The sequence below is a fragment of the Mesoplodon bidens genome (assembly GCF_964165515.1).
Source record: "Mesoplodon bidens genome assembly, chromosome: 17".
NCBI lineage: Eukaryota > Metazoa > Chordata > Mammalia > Artiodactyla > Ziphiidae > Mesoplodon > Mesoplodon bidens.
The window spans coordinates 75,377,879-75,397,181 of NC_138174.1; the positions used below are offsets into that span (position 1 = coordinate 75,377,879).

Sequence of the window (19,303 nt, forward strand, 5' to 3'; positions counted from 1 at the left end):
AAATAAATAAACAAATGTGGGGTTTAAAAAAAAGAGATTATCAAAGAAAAAGTCAATTATTTGCAAAATTCTCTACTTATTAAAGCAGGAAACTAAAATCATTTCAGATCTTTTGAAGCAAGTTTTAACTTGTTTCCAAGACAAGACTGAACTGCAAATACCATGTTAAGGAAACTCTTTAGCTCTATAAAGGGTTTTCTCAAAATATTAAGTACCTAGAATGGCTTCTTCTCTCGAGTACCCCACTCAGTAAATACCCCAGTTATTTCTAACAGAATATTTTTCTCTTCTTCTCCATAGTATAAAGTCTTCTGAGAAATACACAGCAGAGAACAAATGTTTTCCTGTTACAATCACCTCCCTTATCCGAGGTTTCACTTTCCAAGGTTTCAGATGACACTTGGTTAACCACAGTCCAAAAATATTGAATGGAAAATTTCAGAAATAAGCAATTCATGTTTTGAATTGTGTGCTGTTTCATTACAGGGTATTGTTATAATTGTTCTACTTTATTTTTAGTTATTGTTGTTCATCTCTTACTGTGCCTAATTTATAAATTAAACTTTATCATACATACGTACGTATAAGAAAAATATAACATGTATAGGGCTTGGTACCATCCGCAGTTTCAGGCATCCACTGGGGGTCTTGGAATGCATTCCCCAAGGATAAGCGGGGAGCACTGTAATTCTAACCCAAGGGAAGTATATTAAACCTTTTCTGAACAGTCCTAAGGAAACAAAGGATTTTACATATGTTTACAATGTCTAGTTACCTCTTGCTTAACAGATTGGGTGTGTTCTAATAAAATTCCCTAGAAAGTACATTTTCCATAGACACACATTGTAAAATCAGAAACACCTTCTGGGGATGATTGGGTACCTAGATATAATTGTATCAATTTAACAGTGCAAAAACTCTTTCAAATCAATCATATCAAAGTATTTTGTTTGAACTTAGTTTACCATATTTAAATATAATGATATTATGCTATACATAAAAGTAAACATTTTAAATAATTCCCTAGAATAGACAAATTCACAGAGATAGAAAGCAAAAAGGGGGTTACCAGGGGCTGGAGGGAGGGGGATGGGTTTTGTGTTTAATGGGGTTGGAGCTTCAGCTGGAAGATGAAAAAGTTCTGGAGATGATGGTGGTGATAGTTGAACATGCTTAATACTAGCAAGCTGTACACTTAAAAATGAGTAAAACGCTGTGTTATGTGTATTTTACCACAAAAAAATTCCCTATGGTTAAAAACAGATAGGAGACAGACGATAGAGAGGTAGAAGAAGATGATGGACAGATGAGTGACAGGTAGAAAGATGACGGACAGACGGTAGAACTGCATGTAAAGACAGCGCCAGCAAGCGCCAGTGGCCTGACCCTTGCCCTTCTGGATACTCACAGCTCATCTGCCCGCGGCTACAGCAAGCCCAGGCTCATGATCTGGACCTTGAATCACCTAGCGATGTGGTTAAAATGCAGATTCTCATTGGGAAGGTGTGGGCGGGGCCTGGATTCTGCGGCTGCTGCCCTGGGGCTCCCACAAGGAGCAGCGGCAGGGGGACGGTGAGCATGGAGCAGTCCCGGGAGGCTCTCATCACCCCAAGACGCGTGCAGCATTAACACGGCCAACCCTGCAGCCCAGCCCTGCGTGTGCCGCGTCTGCACGTCCCCCCCTGCTGCGCCCCCCCCGGTCCTCGGAGCCCGGGCACAGCTACAGACGGAGCAGCTGCTCAACCGGGCAAGCTGAAGGGCGACACTGCCAGGACCTGCGGTCACACAGTAACTAACCAGAGTTAATCAGACTGGAAATCACTTAGGTTCGGAATGTGCTTTTGCAATTGCTATAGAAAAGGGGCCAGGCTAAGTAAACGGTAGGTCAACAGGCTTTGAAAAGTGGGAGCGACGTATCCTCACGCAGCCCAGGGATTGTTTAAAACAAGCCACACACGGCACCGTGATGTGAGGCCATGCCACTCACAGCCACCCTGGAAGCAAGAGCCTCACAGGAGGGCTCCCGTCACGACAGAAACTCAGAAAGTGTTAAAAACAGCCTCCATTCACGTGGACTTGTCCTTTTCCAGGACAAGCGGCCAGGCAGAGAGGAAGCACTGCTCTCCCCTGGCTCCCGGCTCCCTGGGACGGCACCCTCACCACTTTCGTTGAATCAGCTGAATCCCGCTCCTCTAACGGAGTCAGCTCGTGCTCCCTTCAGGTGGGCACAGAGCCCACGCTGGCTTCAGTGTCACTCCGAGCGCCAGGCAGAGTGTCAAGCTAGACGGGTGTGCACACACACGCACACACACACATGTACAACACATACATACACACATGCACACGTGCATGTGTATACCTACATGCACCCGCATGCACATGTACAACACATGCAGACACACACATGCATACGTATACCTACGTGCACACACATGCACGCACAGACATGTACAACACACACGCGCACATGTATACCTACATGCACGCACATGCACATATACAACACATGCACACACGCATATGTATACCTACGTGCACACACACATATACCTACAGTACACACATGCACACAAGCACATGTATACCTACATGCACACACACGTATAACACACACATACACACATGCACAACACATGCACACACGCACATGCACACCTAATGCACCTCGTCCTCCCCACCATTAGTGGCACAACTGTACGGATCTTGAAGCAGAGCCCCAGAGCAGCCACACCACTGCTCAAGGACCCACAGGACGTAAGCAGCTCATAACCCCGACAGCGGCAGGAATACCTGGGTAAGGAAATGCCAGATGATGAGTTTTAACGGCGGTGGAGGGCCTCCGAATTCTGTTAGGACAAGAATGAGATCTGGGCAAGCATTTTTTAAGCAATTCCACCCTGAAACGTGTTAAAAGACGATTTTCAAGAAAGGGCAAAATCATGACTCTCCCACAGATGCAAAAAATAAATACATGTTAAAGATCCTGGTGATCTCATTTAGTGAGGGAGCCCGACCGATGTCACAAGCAGCTCAAAGACGTCAAGAGGGCACAGGTGTCCACGGGGCACAGACGCAGGATCCCTGGGTTCACGGAGGAGAACAGGGACACGTAGAGGGCAGCACAGGAACGATCAAGTCTTGTGCAAATGGAGGCGAACTGCTTTTTCCACGAAGAAAAGTGACCACCACACACCCTCAGATCCATCCCAGCCCCTAACCATGCCCTCCAGTCACCCACACCCTTCCTTCACAGCACTAATCACACAGGCTGGTTGTCCAATGCCAACCTCTCAACAGACGTAACCCCAGGACGAAAGGCCAGCTGCCTTGTTTGCTGCTGTTCCCCCAACTGCCCGATTCTCGGGAGGTGCTCAAAGTGGGGACAGAAGGGATGAGTGGATGGGTCCAAACTGCGCTCACTCCATACACGTCAGACCTGACACCGGAAGGGACCCTGAGGCCACTTGGCTGAGACAGTGACCGAGGTGCCACCCAGGGCTCCTTAGAGCTGGTGGAGCACAGAAAACGAGGGTCAACCAAGGGGGAAAATGAAATCCCCACCCCCCCAAAGCGAAGTGCAAAGCAAGGTGAGGAAAGGGCCCCGTGAGGGACTGCAAACTATGCCCTTTAGTACTGAGGAAAAGCCTTTTCATATCTAGCGTTCTTCCGCTTTACGCAGGTAATGGTGACAGTACTCCACTTTGGCAACAATGTTACCCATTTACCTCTGCGATCCACGTTCCTATTTGACAGTTGGACTCCATAGAAACACAGTGGGTCACTGAATCTTCAGCTGGGAAGTGGAACTAAGCAAACTGCAAAATACGTGAAAATCCACTGTCCAACCCAAATCACACTGTCAATAAATCTAACAGTCTTAGCAAGTCACAGAAGATCCATGGGACGGGCCCCGGAAGAGTCCTGCTGTTTAGTCCTTATCCCCCTTTACAAAAGTTGAGGACACCTGTTATGTGCCAGGAAAAAAGAAAACACCTATTACTGAGAGTCTAGGGGCCATGCAAAGCCCGTTCACACCTACCGTCTTGTTTAAGCCTCATCATTAACCCTGTAAATAAGGCTTCTTACTACAATCTTAAGACGAAGTAACGTACACTTCAAGACAAAAAGGATGATATGTTCATGAAAAAGTGCCCCAATGGATTGCACTAAAAATAAAAACCTGCCGATTCCAGATGCAGTGCGAGGCTCAGGTGGCTTCTCAGAATCTGTTTAGGTGACATTGTCATTTTGAGAAACACCATGAGACAACAGCTTTCCAAAGGACACAAGTCACACGCCAGGCTTCTGTTTCTGAGCAGAAACCCCCGCTCATACTGAGGACACAGTGACTCGCAGCCACCAACGGGGCAGGGCGAGCCCTCGGACCCCAAGGCACAGAAGGCATCCTTCCTTCTCCAGGACTCAGGCTCCTCAGAAACCAGTACTGCCACCAAACGAGCTGCAGGCCCACCTGGCCGCCAGAGCATCCTGGGCACCCCTCCGTCCAGGTCTTCAGGGACGGCACATGAGCTCGGGGAAGGGCGGGTACCTTGACTTAGCTGCTCCAGCTACGTGAGGTCATCTCCGACACGAAGACACAGCGCAGACAACGTCTACATGGACGGGCATTTTGTACATTAATCTTGTTGCTACGACACAGCCAGCCCAAGGCGGACCTCTTTGGGACCCACCACCTTCAGGTGCTTCAGTGTTTCTGCGGCTCAAGGGCAGTAGGCAGAGTGCACCGTGATCCATTCTTGCCTCGTCGGGTGTGTGCATACGAGACTGTGCATCGTGCACACAGCGTCCCTCCTGGGCTCGCCCTTTCTCGGGCAGACATCACTTCCGTGAAGGGCTGGCTTGCTGATCAAGTGCATAAACCTTGGGCACTTCGCCCAGCTCAGATCCCAGCTCAGCCACTTCGGGGCTTTGTGTAACCCTGCCAGGTTGCCTCCTGTGCCCTGTGAAGGTTACAGGAGTTAAAATACACACAGAGTTGAGATCAGCCCTGGCATTCAGTGCTACCAAGCAGCAGCTATTATTTGGTCAAAATCTGTGCTGGAGGCTTGTCTTGGGGAAGTTGTAGAGACGATGGCTGATTTTGTGCAGGATCGTGGAAGGACTGTGTGCTTATCAGCCTCCATCAACAGTATTACCAACGTGCCATGCAATTTATTTCTCCCCATCTGAACATTTACTTTCAAATATAGGTCAGCATTTCAGGTGTAACCTGGAGAAAAAGAGCTTCTTCTGTGAGGTGTAAATGTTCAGCTACTACAAGAACTCTTGATGCCTATAAAGCTGTTAATAATAAAATTCAGAACTTTCAAAAATAAACAGGGAAATAGATCAGCAGGATACAAAAATAAACAGGAGCCCATGAGCTGGGCAACTGTAGTTAGAGCAGTGTGTTCTTTTTTTTCCTTTTGCTATGTTATCTTATTTTTTTAATTGAAGTACAGTTTATATACAATGTTATATAAGTTATAGGTGTACAATGTAATGATTCACAATTTTTAAAGATTAGACTCCATTTATAGTTATTTTAAAATACTGGCTATAGTCCCTGTGCTGTACAGTATATCCTTGTAGCTTGTTCTATACATGACCGTCTGTACCTCTTAATCACCCACTTCTATCTTGCCCCTCCCCGTTCCCTCTTCCCACTGGTAACCTCTAGTTTGTTCTCTCTATCCAAGTATGCTTCTTTTTTGTTATATTCACTAGTTAGTTGTATCTTTTACATTCCACATATAAGTGATATCATACAGTATTTGCCTTTCTCTGTCTGACTTATTTCACTTAGCATAATACCTTCCAAATCCACCCATGTTGCTGCAAATGGCAAAATTTCATTCATTTTTTATGGCGGAGTGGTATTCCATTGTGTATTTATACCACATCTACTTTATCCATTCATCCGTAGATGGACATTTAGATTGCTTCCGTGTCTTTGCTATTATAAATAGAGCTGCAATGAACATGGAGGTTCATGTATCTTTTCAAATTAGTGTTTTGAACTTTGTGTTATTTGAGCCAACAAATGTTTTTTAAAGGTTTTTAATTCAAGGCAGAATAAGAGATACTACCATAATTCTAATATTTGAGTATTATTTGATGTACTGGTACTAGCATCACATAAAAGGACCTTCAAGAGCTATATTTCATTATTTATTTAATTCTACTTAGGCCAGGACTCTTTCAAGAAAATGTCCTATTTGCAAAGTTTCATGGCTGAGGATTTTTGATAAGATTCTAACAATTTAACATTCATTCACTGATCATTTGACCACAATGTATAATAAGCGCACCTCTAGGGCTTCCCTGGTGGTGCCATAGTTACGAATCCACCTGCCAAGGCAAGGGACATGGGTTCGAGCCTTGGTCCGGGAAGATCCCACATGCCGCGGAGCAACTAAGCCCGTGCACCACAACTACTGAGCCTGCGCTCCAGAGCCCGTGAGCCACAACTCCTGAGACCACGCATCACAACTACTGAAGCCCGCGCGCCTAGAGCCTGTGCTCCACAACAAGAGAAGCCACCGCAATGAGAAGCCCGCGCACCACAACGAAGACCCAACACAGCCAAAAATAAATAAATAAAATCTATTTTAAAAAAAAGAAAACAGTTCTGAACTACTTTAAAAAATAATAATAATAAGTGCTTCTCTAATTTTCAGAAATAAAGGAAAACGCAAACTTACAGCCACTTCCCCATGTTTTGCACGTTCCCAGTAATATATCTACTCTGCTTGTTCGAGGAGACAGAACAAGACCACAAAGGGGGCTAAGAGAACAGTTCTCGGAGCGTCTGTCTGTCGGACGCACCCAACACAGCCGCTCCTGGGGAAGCTCCTGAAAGCAGCCCCGAAACAGGCAAGAACTTCCAACGCCTCCCCTGAGTTCTCACAACACGGGTGACAAGCAGCCACTACAGCTCCTACCGAAGGACAAACACAACTGCAGCTGAATCACGGGGACAGCAGAAATGTCCCAGGACGGCAGGCTGGGGTGGACCGGGGAGGCCTGGGCCCCGGAGGCTCGCCACCCTCCCTGCCCCTGCCTGCAGCCCCCAGCCTTCACCCCTCCCTCCTGACAGACACGCCCTCCTGAAGCACTAGCTTTACAGATAAACACGGGAGCATCTGAGACAGAAAAGGTCTTTTGTTACTCCACCAGAAAAAACAAAACATTCTCTTCCCAACCAACAATGGCAAAACCGAGGGCTCTCAGTCCACCCCATGAGTGGCCTGGCCCCAGACACAGCGGAGGCACCTACACACCACAGGCCTGGGGCCACTTTCCTCCGCCAGGCCTGTTCTCCAAGATAGAAGGGCTTTTTTATTTTTTTTTAATTTATTAGTTTTGGCTGCGTTAGGTCTTCGTTGCTGCGCGCAGGCTTTCTCTAGCTGCGGCGAGCGGGGGCTACTCTTCATTGCGGTGCGCGGGCTTCTCATTGCAATGGCTTCTCTTGCTGTGGAGCACGGGCTTTAGGTGTGCAGGCTTCAGTAGTTGTGATGCGTGGGCTCAGTAGTTGTGGCGCACGGGCTTAGTTGCTCCACGGCATGTGGGATCTTCCCGGACCAGGGCTCGAACCCGTGTCCCCTGCATCGGCAGGCAGGTGGATTCTTAACCAACTGTGCCACCAGGGAAGCCCCCAGAAATGCTTCTGATGCCTGAGTTCAGGCATCTGTGGAAATACAAGTGGCCCTTCAACAATGGGGAACCAAATAAATATCATGAACCCAGGAAAAAAGCGAGGTCCCAGCCCCGCACCCTCTTTCAAAAAGCAGATGAGAAATCATAGAGAAGCCGGAAATCAAAACTTCTACCATAGGCCACTGAAATCAAGAGTTGTAAATGTAAACCCCAGTCAGTGGCCATGTAATAATCTCCACCATTCCGTCACGGGCCCAGCCCGTGCTCACGAGGGCACGGGGGGCGAGGGTAGTAGGCCTCATGCTCTTCTTGTCAGTGCCCGCTGTGCTGTTTCACCTGTTCTGCTGTCTGGGTGCTACCCAGGTCTGAGGGAGCCAGTCTGCATCTCACCCTGGTCTCCGTGGATGGCGTTCCAGGGCAGCGTGTAGGGCCCTGAAGTTACGTGCCTGGGCGCCCACGCAGTGGTGGGAAGAGTGGAAAGGAACCCACTACATGCGACGAGAAGCCAACCTCAAATCCGGGCTTCCCAGCATCCAGCATGACCTGGGCCTTAGCTTCCTGGCTTGCAAAAGGGAGGTGATAAAAATACCAACCCCACATAGTAGTTGTAGGAAACAAGAGACAAGGCCCCCAAAGCCCTCAGCATGGTGTCTGGCACCGCTGAAGCCAAGGTAACCCCTGCTATCCACACAGGCAGGAGCCCCAGGAAGGAAGGGGCCGTGAGTCAGCAACCTGGACGCCCTCAGAAAACACTCTGCAAGCCAGCTTTCCTTAGGACACCACCCTGATTTCTGAGAAGACTGTAGCAGGGGAGGATTTTAAAGCACAGGGGCCCCTAAAATTAAAATAAGCGTCCATGATAGAGGGAAAGGCGGCATGAAATAAGGTGTAAACAGTGTAAAGACTTTGGTGAAGGAGTCACAGGTCCCTAGCTCCAGCCCCTTTTCTGCACCAACTGGTCCTCGGACGTTGGACAAGTAACTTCCTGTGACTTGTCTCTTCATCTGAAAGAGGAAGAGGCTGAAAAGAGGGATCTTTAAATCCTGTTCTAGTTTTACAGGATTACACCAGACTCGGTGTGCCCCTGCGACGTGGGTACCTGCAATGGATACGCCAAATTTACTGACACCAGCTGTGCTCGGAAATGAAGAATCTCCAGAGTTGAAGGATGCTCCTACAATGGTCCGACTGGTCTCATTTTTGCTGCAAGCAAACCCAGAGACGTCAAAGCTAAGCTCCACTTTGTTCATAGGTCCAAGGTTATTTGAGCCAAAAGAATGGGAAACTGAGCAGTGGGCAGCTAAGCTATTTCAGAGACCTGAGACCAGCCCACAGAGGCCAGGCCAGCATGAGGGAAACCACCAGTTCACACCCACTTCCTCCTGGTCCAAAGAACAGATCAACCAGTGTTTATGAAACGCTTTGCAGGAGATACACGCTCAGCTTGGCCTTCTCTTGGAATAGAAATACTAGTGTGGGGTTGGGTTCGCTTGGGCTGAGCAGGAAGGCAGATCTCAGAGAAGAGCTGGTTTTGAAGCCTGGGTGAAAACAAGGGGGTAAGTGGCCGAGGCAGCTGTCACCAGGCGTCACGCGTGAGCTTCTTTCCAAAGGACTCTGCTGATGAGACAGAGTGAGCCATTAAATTTGTCTGTTTTATGGCCAAGGCTAAAAGCTGATAATCTGGGTCTTTTCTTCCCAGTGCCTCTCTCCATGTGCCCTGCCTTTCCAGCAACACTTCTGTGACACTGGCAGAGAAATCAATGAAATTTTCATTGCCGAATTATCCACATGTGTGTGCATAAAATCAGCTAAGGAAAACAAGAAACAGACCGTTGTCTTCATAAGTGTTTAAGAGCTAACCAACTAGTTCACTACACAGACTATCTCCCAAGTCTGTACATGCAAATGTAAGTATGTCAACAAATGTAAGCTAAAACAAAAACTGGCTTTTTAACCAATGGTGTTGGGTCAGCTTGATGCTCAACATACACTGACTATAAAACCCAAACATCCTACTCCTAGGTGGTTTACCCAAGAGGTGAAAATTTATGTTCATACAAAAACCTCTATGTGAATGCTTATACTGACTTTATTCATAATCACCCAAAACTGAAAAAATGCAAATATCCTCCAACTGGTGGATGGATAACTGGCGATGGTACATCCATACAGTGGAACATTAATCAACAATTAACAGGACTGAACAACACACACGGATCTCAAATGCATTAAGCAAAAGAAGTCAGACTCAAGATGCTCCATCCTGTATGATCCTAGAAAAGACAACTACAGGGATTTCCCTGGTGGTCCAGCGGGTAAGACTCGGTGCTCCCAGTGCAGGGGGCCTGGGTTCGATCCCTGGTCAGGAAACAGGATCCCACATGCATGCTGCAACTAAGAAGCCCAAATGCTGCAACTAAGACCCGGAACAGCCAAAATAAATAAAATAAATAATAAATAAATAAATATTTAAAAAAGAAAAGAAAAGACAACTATAGGGACAGAAAGCAGATCAATGTTACCAGGGGCTGGGGTAAGTAGAGGAGGTGACTCAGAGAGACCAGGGATTTGTTTTAAATGATGGAAATAGTTTGTACTTTGGTTGTGCTTGTGTTACACAACTGTTTGTGTTTGTCAAAACTCCTATAACTAAAAAATTAGGGTGAATTTTACTGCTTATGTGCAAACATTCAATAAACCTTACTTAAAACAAACCAAGATAATCTACCAACACCCAAAAACTATTATATAGGCAAAACTTGTGAATTTTTAAGCTACAAAGCCAAAAGCTTTTAAAATTCATGTGGGAAGAAAAACTCCAAGGTTTACCTAGATAGCACATTAAACATGAAATTGCACGTTAAATAGCATTATACTGTCATTTAAAGAACTGAACAGGTGAAAAGTCCTGAGTCAAGGTTGTGGCATATATGACAGAAGCATGTCTTTCCAGAATCATTTTTTGGAACTGAAGATGAACAAGAATTATAAATCAATAGTCCTTATACACAGACATAACTATAATTCAAAACATACATGCACACCCTATGTTCATAGCAGCACTATTCACAATAGCCAAGACATGTAAACAACCTAAATGTCCATCAACAGATGAGTGGATAAAGAAGATGTGGTACATATATACAATGGAATACTACTCAACCATCATAAAGAATGAAATAATGCCATTTGCAGCAGTATGGATGGATCTAGAGATTATCATACTAAGCAAAGTAAGTCAGAAAGAGAAAGACAAATACCATATGATATCACTTATATGTGAAATCTAAAATATGATACAAATCAACATATCTACAAAACAGAAACAGACTCACAGACGTAGAGAACAGACTTGTGGTTGCCAAGGAGGAGGAGGGGTGGGGAGGGAAGGATTGGGAGTTTGGGATTAGCAGAGGCAAACTGTTATAAATAGGATGGATAAGCAACAAGGTCCCTATAGCACTATATGGAACTATATTCAGTATTCTGTGACAAAGCATAATGGAAAAGAATATGAAATATATATGTGTGTGTGTAACTGAGTCACTTTGCTATACAGAAGAATTTAACACAACATTGTAAATCAACTATACTTCTATAAAAATTTTTTAAAATAAATCAGTAGTCTTCATCTTTGTTTTCAGCACTTGGAAAGTACTGTGCCACTTCCTTCTGGCCGCCATGGTTTCTGATGAGTTACCTGCTGTCATTATAATCTTTTTTCCTCCTTTGACTGCTTTCAAGATGTTTTCCTTGTCTTTAGTTTTTGGAGTTTGGGTTTCTTTGGGTTTATCCCGTTTGTGATTCTCTCCGCTTCTGGAATCTTCAGGTTTATGTAGGTTGCCAGATTTGGAAAGTTTTTAGGCATTATTTCTGCTATTCCTTTTCAGCCCCACCCTCTCTCCTCTCCTTCCAAGACCCCAATGACACAGTGTTAGATCTTTTATCCACAGGTCCCTGCGGCTCTGTTCATTTTCATTCTATTTTCTCTCCGTATTTCAGATCGGGTGAACTGATGGTTCTATCTTCCAGTTCCTGGTTTCCTTCCTCTCTCTCCTCCATTCCCTCACTGAGTCCATCCACCAAGTCTTTTATTTTGGTTGTATTTTTTCAGCTCAGAAATTTCCATGAGGTCTTCTTTTGATCTAGTTTTCTGAGCCTCTCTATCTTTTCTCATTTGTTTAGTGTGACCATAATTGCTCACTGAAGCATTCTTGCGATGGCGGCTTTGAAGCCTTGGTCGGATAACTCTGCCATCTCTGCCATCTTGGGGCTGGCATCTATTCATTGTCTTTTTGGATTCAGTTTGAGATCTTCCTGGTTCTCGTGTAATGAGTGATTTCTGGTTGAAACCTGGACATTTTCATACGGGGTTATGAGACTCTGGGTCTTACTTAAACCTTGCATTTTAGCTGGTTCCCTCTGACATCAACTCGGCATGAGCTGAGGGGCCAGGTTCTGGCAAACGTTCAAGTTTCCCACATAGTGTCCCGTGGCACCATGAAGTGGGGCGGAAGGAGGGCTTGTCTCATGCCAGACATGAGAGCCCACCTCCCTAGCAGGCCTTCTCCAACACCCCCTAGTGGGGGAGTTGGGGTGCCTCATTATCACCAGGCAGGGGGGAAGCCCTGGTTCCTGCAAGGCCTTCTGGGTGGGTGTGGGTCCAGCTTTTCCTGGGTGTTGGCTAGAGTATAGCAGTTAGTGTCTAAAAGGTTTCTGTCTTACTGTGTACCTCTTTCCTGGTCCTCTGGTAAGAGAGTAGCCTTTTTTGTCTTGTTTTGTCTGTAGCCTTTGGCATTTCTAAATTTCTGGCTTCTTGAGCTCCAAGTCTGGGATACATGAGGCAAAAAGAAAACCCAGGGAGCTCACCGCTGGGTCACTCTTTAGATCCCAAGGTCCCTGGGCAGTCTGCCCTCTTCTCTCCATCTTTCAGAGTCTTCTTATGTTTGTTTTATATATAATACCCCAAAGTTTTTAGCTGTAATTAGTGGGAAGAGGAGGGGAAAGTCCTTCTGCTCCAGCTTCCCAGAAGCAGGAGTCCCAGTGTGTTATTCTTCATCTCTAAATAGACTTGTACCAAAGTCAAAAGAGGTAAGAGTCTCTAAAGAGTTGTTTCAAGGGCACATATAATTAACATCAGGAACCAGTATTTCCTCACCAGGCATACACTGGCCTATTTTTGGCTGCATTACAGGGCCCATGACAATGACATTTTTACACTGATTTTATCATTCAGAGTCAATACATCATTAAGACAATAAAACTGCAAACTTCAGCCGCTCCAAATTGTTCCCATTGCTTTCAACGATTTCATCCAGCAAAACTTAGCTTAAAAAGAAAATACTGCAGAGTAAAATGCTAGTCTGTAGAGAACATAAAAATGAATACAACCCAAACTTCCCTCCAAGAGCTTGTAAGTCAGAGGAAAGACAAACGGGTAACAAAACAGATAAAAGGCAGAACACAGTAAGGCACACCAGGTCATGTCGTAGTACAGTCTGGAGCAAGCAGAAATCTGGCCCTACCATGACTGCTTCACAAAGTATGTGACATTGGAGGATGGGACAAAATTCAAGTTGGGGATCGCCAGGAGAGGGGACATCCCAGAGAGAGAGATGCCACAAGCAAAGATGAAAACAGAGGAGGACAGGGCACGTGTGACAAATTCCAAATAGCACCTTTGGCTCAGCCCTGAGGCACCTGACTCCATAACAGGAGGACAAGAGGAAAGGGGCCGTGAGAGTCTGTCATCACAGTGACGAAGCCCTCATTCTAAGAATAAAAACTCTTTAAACTCATGTATGTACACATGTGTACATGTATGTAAAATTTCTTTTTCACAAAGAGGGAAGTTCTGTGAAGTCTTAGCGAAGTGAGAGGGGTTCAGTTAGGAATCATAAAGTTTCTATTTCTCCTGCGAACTTAAAGACAACAAAGCATATGGAATTAACATGATCCAGGTATTAGTTCACAAGTGTGGTGGACCTCAATTAGTTAAAGTCTCCTGAATCACACCACACTAGTGAGCCTTAAATACCTACCCCCACCCACCCCCAGAATTCCCAGCACCTCCTCCAGGGAGACTCCAGGCAGACCTCCCAGCACGTGCAGCTGTGCCCTGGCAGCCTTTGGCCTCTGAGAACTCTCAGTACAATGGCTCTCTGTCCACCCTGCTGAGCCCAGACAGTAGATTTTCTTCCACCTACCCTAATACCCACATTCATATTCATGTCACTGTTTTTGCTCAAGAAAGCAAAGGAATTCTACAAACGACGCCTTGACCCCAGAGGGCGCCCATTCAAAATCTTCAGTAGTGCTAAACATGTGACCCACCCACAAAGAGGTGGGCCTCCCACAAAGACATGGACCACCCACAAAGATGTGGACCACCCACAAAGATGTGGACCACTCACAAAGATGTGGACCACCCACAGAGACACTGACCCACCTACCAAGACATGGACCACCCACAAAGATGTGGACCACACACATAGATGTAGACTACCCACAAAGATACTGACCAACCTCTCAAGACATGGACTACCCACAAAGATGTGGACCACCTACAAAGATGTGGATCACCCACAGAGACACTGACCCATCTACCAAGACATGGACCACTCACAAAGATGTGGACCACCAACAAAGATGTGGACCACCCATAGAGACATTGACCCATCTACCAAGACATGGACCACCCACAAAGATGTGGACCACCCACAGAGACACTGACCCACCTACCAAGACATGGACCACCTACAAAGATGTGGACCACCCATAGAGACAGACCCATCTACCAAGACATGGACCACCCACAAAGATGTGGACCACCCACAAAGATACTGACCCACCTACCAAGACATGGACTACCCACAAAGACGTGGACCACCTACAAAGATGTGGACCACCCACAAAGACATGGACCACCTACCAAGATATGGACCACCTACAAAGATGTGGACCACCCATAGAGACAGACCCATCTACCAAGACATGGACCACCCACAAAGATGTGGACCACCCACAGAGACACTGACCCATCTACCAAGACATGGACCACCCACAAAAATGTGGACCACCCACAAAGATACTGACCCACCTACCAAGACATGGACTACCCACAAAGACGTGGACCACCTACAAAGACGTGGACCACCCACAAAGACATGGACCACCTACAACACAGGCTTTGCAGGCTTAGCTTCCAGATCCCAAACCTAATCTAAGATTTATTTCCAAGAACAGTTTTTCAGTAGGAGCCCAGGCTAATCTTAAATCCAAGCCCCACCCTCCCCCAGTCTAGCTCTGAGTGGACACCCAGGAGAAATCTGAGAGCTGCATGTCGAGTTTAACTGAACCAGGGGTCTCCTCAATCCCTAAATGCTAATCTCTTCGGGGAGTTTCTAAAACTACAGAAAGACTTTTAGAAAAGTACTTTCCTTTGTACGTGACCTAAACCAGGAGTCAGCAAACTATTTCTGCAAAGGGCCAGGGTGAATGTTTTTGTCTTTCTGTGCTCTATGGTCTCTGCTGCAGCCACTCAGCTCTGATGCTGTAAAACACTGGGCGGGCGGGGTGCCAGTAACACTACGTAGGGCAACGGTGAGGCCCAGGTCAGCCCCCAGATCTGCAGAAAGGGGAGGTCATCCACTAGATGCCCCGTGTCACACCAATCCTGCTTGTCAGGATTAGGACCGCAAAACCCACTCAGCAGCTGCACTAATAAATTAAGAGAGCTAAAGTCCGAGTCCTCCACCGCTGGCTCCGTGCACATGTCGCATGGGCTGTCCACCCACTTCTGCACCAGTCTCGCAAGGCTACACACGCAGCCCTCGCAGGCCGGTCCGAAGCGTCCAGGATCGGCAACTCTGCGGCCCCTGGCAAAGACGGCTCTTCTCCAGGCGGGTCCACAACGCTGCCGCCTCTTCCAACCTGAACGAACCCCACTTCTGACACAGCATCCCCACCATCCCCCGCATCCAGGAGCAGCTGCCTAGAAGCGGGGCCGGGGGCTGCGGCTTCCACGCAGAGCAGAAGGAGGATGACCAGGGCTCGTGGTCCTCAGATGGACAGTCCATGTCAGCTGGCATCTTCACTCATGCACCACCCCACGCCCCACAGATGCTCCCCCAGGACAGCACAGCCGTTCACAGGATGGAGGCTCTCGGTCCTGCACAGACCCCTTAGCTAACTTCACGGCATGAGCAATTACATTCCCCTCCCCCGGGAACCACGATTTCACGACCCGGAACTGCAGCATCCTCCCCTGAGCTGCACTAAAGTTATTCAAGGGAAAGATCTTAAACCAAGTGCTCTGAATCTCATCTCTCTTGGAGCCACTAAGTTTGTGGTCATTGGTTACAACAGCAGTAGGAAACCAAAACTGATACTGGGAGTGGGATGCTGCTGAAACGAATGTAGAAGTGGCTTTGGAATTGGGCAACGCGCAGAGCCGGGCAGAATTCGAGAAACTTGGTGGAACCAGCCCCAGCCCCATTTACTGTCACACTCCCTTGGAAGCAGTCCTGTGCCAGCCGACTAAGAGAACTACCCAAGAGCCCAGCAAATCTCCTCTCCACGCTCTGGCCGGCAGGCTTCGGGCAGCAGCACTGCTGTCCGGAAGGACATGCCAAGAGCCAAACGGCAACTCTGACGCCTCGCTGTCATTTTTCTTATTCAACACCCTCCCACCCCACCCATGCCATGTGACCAAGAGCGGCGATCAAAACCGTTCATCCTCTGGCTGGTCCCCATCCTTCTGCCTTGGTTACAAAAATTAAAACGAACGCAACTTAGAAGACAACGTGGAACATAAAGAAAGTTTAAAGGCACGGCAAAAGGAGGAAAAAAGAGAGAATCGCCTAAAAGTTAAACTTGTGCATTTCCAACAAGGATTACCTAAGAGGCAAAGATTCATACCTGCCTTTTCCCTCCAAGCTGCACATAACCCCACCGTCCTTGGGGAGCCAGGCACAGAGGTGGCCTGTGTCACTGTTGACTCTGAGCCTCGGTCACCCTGAATGTGTGTACACAGGAGGTGAGCAATGTGAGAAGGGGCCTGGGGCCCCCAGTGCCCACACTCAGGGTTCTGGGAAGAAGGCGGAAACCCGGGCAGCCAGGAAGTGAGTCGCTGCCCCCGGGAGCCCAACAAGATACCGAGGACATCTCATCAGCCTTATTACAAAATCCTCTGGCAGTCAAGAATGCAGCTGCACCACGTCCTTGGCACCGAAGAAGAAAGTGGTTGATCGAATTACACTGCTCCTTCATACCTTGGATGCCAAGACGCCTGCTCTGACACCAACGGTCAGCTCCTGTTCCAGAAACACCACGCCACGTGGTAAAGGTCAGCTTCTAACATCAGCCACCACAGGGCTCTGGGTTTGGGTCTCCCAGCTCCAACCCCGCATTACCCTCTTATAAACCAAGGACAGCAGTGAGGTCCAGCCAGTCAACCAAAGGAGCCTCAGGACCAGCCTTGTACCAAACAGGCAGACGCGTCGTGTTAACGTGGTCTGATTTCCACAGCCCTCGTTCCATCGCTACCAAATGCTTAGTGCTGGAGAGTCAGCTTAGGTAAAGGATCTTAGAGGAACTTCACTCACTCTGAAGCCTGGAGTTGGAGAACAGAGCAGGGAAGGTACACTTGTACCTGGGAGACGCTGTTTTCACAGCATGTTTTCAAATAAATTAGTCAAGATGTTAACAGCCATAACAACAAAAAAGACAGCAGCAGAGAAAGCAGGAGGGAGAGAGGAGGGGTAAACATCCGAGAGCGGCCTTCATTAATTCAGTTTTAAAAACAAGGTGAGTTATAATCCTGTTTATTCAGCTGACTGGGGCACCCAAGTTGGCAATTTTAAAATTCTGGACCAGACCTTCCAGTATACATATCATTTTTTAAAGTGCAGACATTTAGGGAATTCCCTGGTGGTCCAGCGGTTAGGACTCCGTGCTTTCACTACCATGGGCCCGGGTTCAATCCCTGGTCAGGGAACTAAGATCCTGCAAGCCGCATGGCACGAGCAAAACTAAAACAAAACAAAACAAATAAAAAACTTAAGTGCAGACATTTAAAAAGTCAGACCTTAAAGTTTCAGGCTTTCAAAAAGTCATGTTCACTGCAAACGGGCCATGCTATTTACAGTTTATTTACTTGTGGTACCTTATTCTTTTTCGTGGGGAAGGAAATATATTCTATTGTAACACGCTAACGTCAGTGTAATTATTGAGTTAACAAACTGAAAGCTTGAATCAAGATCCTCTGATATACTGTACTTTTGAAAAAACACAAATATACTACACGCACTAAAAATAATTATTACCTATCTTAAAAATGCTTCTACAGACAATCACTTCAAAACCCCATAACACACATGAGCCTAGATCACGCGGCTGATAAGTGGAAAATGCAGACATGCCTGGCACTGAGGGAGGAGACCTGAGGTCTGCTTCCTACTTTCCTGCCTAAACCTCAGGGAGTTCAGAGCCTCTGTTTTCTCTTTTGTGAGAACAGGTAATTTACACTAGCTCTGCTCAGCCCTCAGCAAGGCTGTTGTGGATAGCAGCTGAGATCCTGTCGGTGGGAGCACTTCAATGCCTCTGGTTGCCACTAGCTAGCTGGCTGGGCTGGGTGCTCTGGCACACAAGTCACCAGCACTCCCTGGAGCCCAGGGTGTTCTCCTGGATTGTCGCTAAGATGCACCTAGTGTATGAACGGTTTCCCACCCAGCAAAGGAGTCCAGTAAGAGGGGCCAAGGGTGGTCCCACACTGTGACTAGGGGCCTGATCCCGGAGATGCAGACACCTGCGGAGCAAGGGCCGGATCCTGTGTGGGGCAGGACACGCCTGCCCTGGGGGACCCTGCCCTGGGAGACCCCGACCCTGAGGGACCCCTGCCCTGGGGGACGCTTCTCTCCAGCTGGAAGCCCCTCACCCCTCACCTGCAGTGTCCCAGATGGAGATGTTGAAGGAGCGCCACTGCTTCAGGTAGAAGGCGCCGCCCACCGTGCTGACCGTGTCCGGGAAGCGCCGCTCCATGTACCTCTGCAGCAGCGACGTCTTGCCCACGTTCATGTCCCCCAAAAGTACGATCTTCCCGTCGGGCTTCCTCATCTTCTGGCAGGAGGCACCCCTCCCTTTTTCCCGCGCCCTTCTGGCCCGTGCGACCAGGGTGCGGCTGGAGCAGCCGGACGCCCCGAGGCTGCTCAGACCCGGGACTCGCGGAGACTCGGACTCGCGGGGACCCCGAACTTGCGGGCACCCTCTCCTCCGGACGCCTGGGAATGCGGAAGAGGAAGCGCGTCTCCGCGATGGGCTGGAGCCTGGGACCCAGCCCGACGGCCACCTCGGGCGTCCAGACCGCGGCGGTCGGCACCAGGTCCAAGGCGCCCCGGCCCCGCCCCCGGCCCCGCCCCCAGGCTCCCGGCGCCCCGGGCCTCGCCTCGGGCCCCGCCCCCACACGTCCCGCCCGCGCCGCGCGCCGCACCTGGACCCCGCCCGCACCCATGGACCTGGCTCCTGGGCGCACCCGCGACCTTTCCCCGGGGCGGGCGGTGCTTTCCGACGCGAAGCGATTGGAAGACTCGGACAGGTGGGTGCGCCAGGTCGGGCACCAGGTCGGGGCGGCTGGCGGGTGGAGAGC

General features: G+C 48.1%; 1 protein-coding gene across 1 annotated transcript in view; it reads right to left on the bottom strand.

The window, feature by feature from the left end:
* The window catches only part of RAB20 (RAB20, member RAS oncogene family), a 33,592-nt gene extending 14,573 nt beyond the window's left edge, over nucleotides 1-19,019 (bottom strand). Inside the window, exon 1 of the mRNA XM_081214500.1 lies at nucleotides 18,603-19,019. Within this exon, the coding sequence (XP_081070626.1) occupies nucleotides 18,603-18,774 (172 nt within the window). The 5' untranslated portion in view covers nucleotides 18,775-19,019. The remainder of the gene's footprint in view (nucleotides 1-18,602) is intronic.
* Between the last annotated feature and the right edge of the window lie 284 nt (nucleotides 19,020-19,303).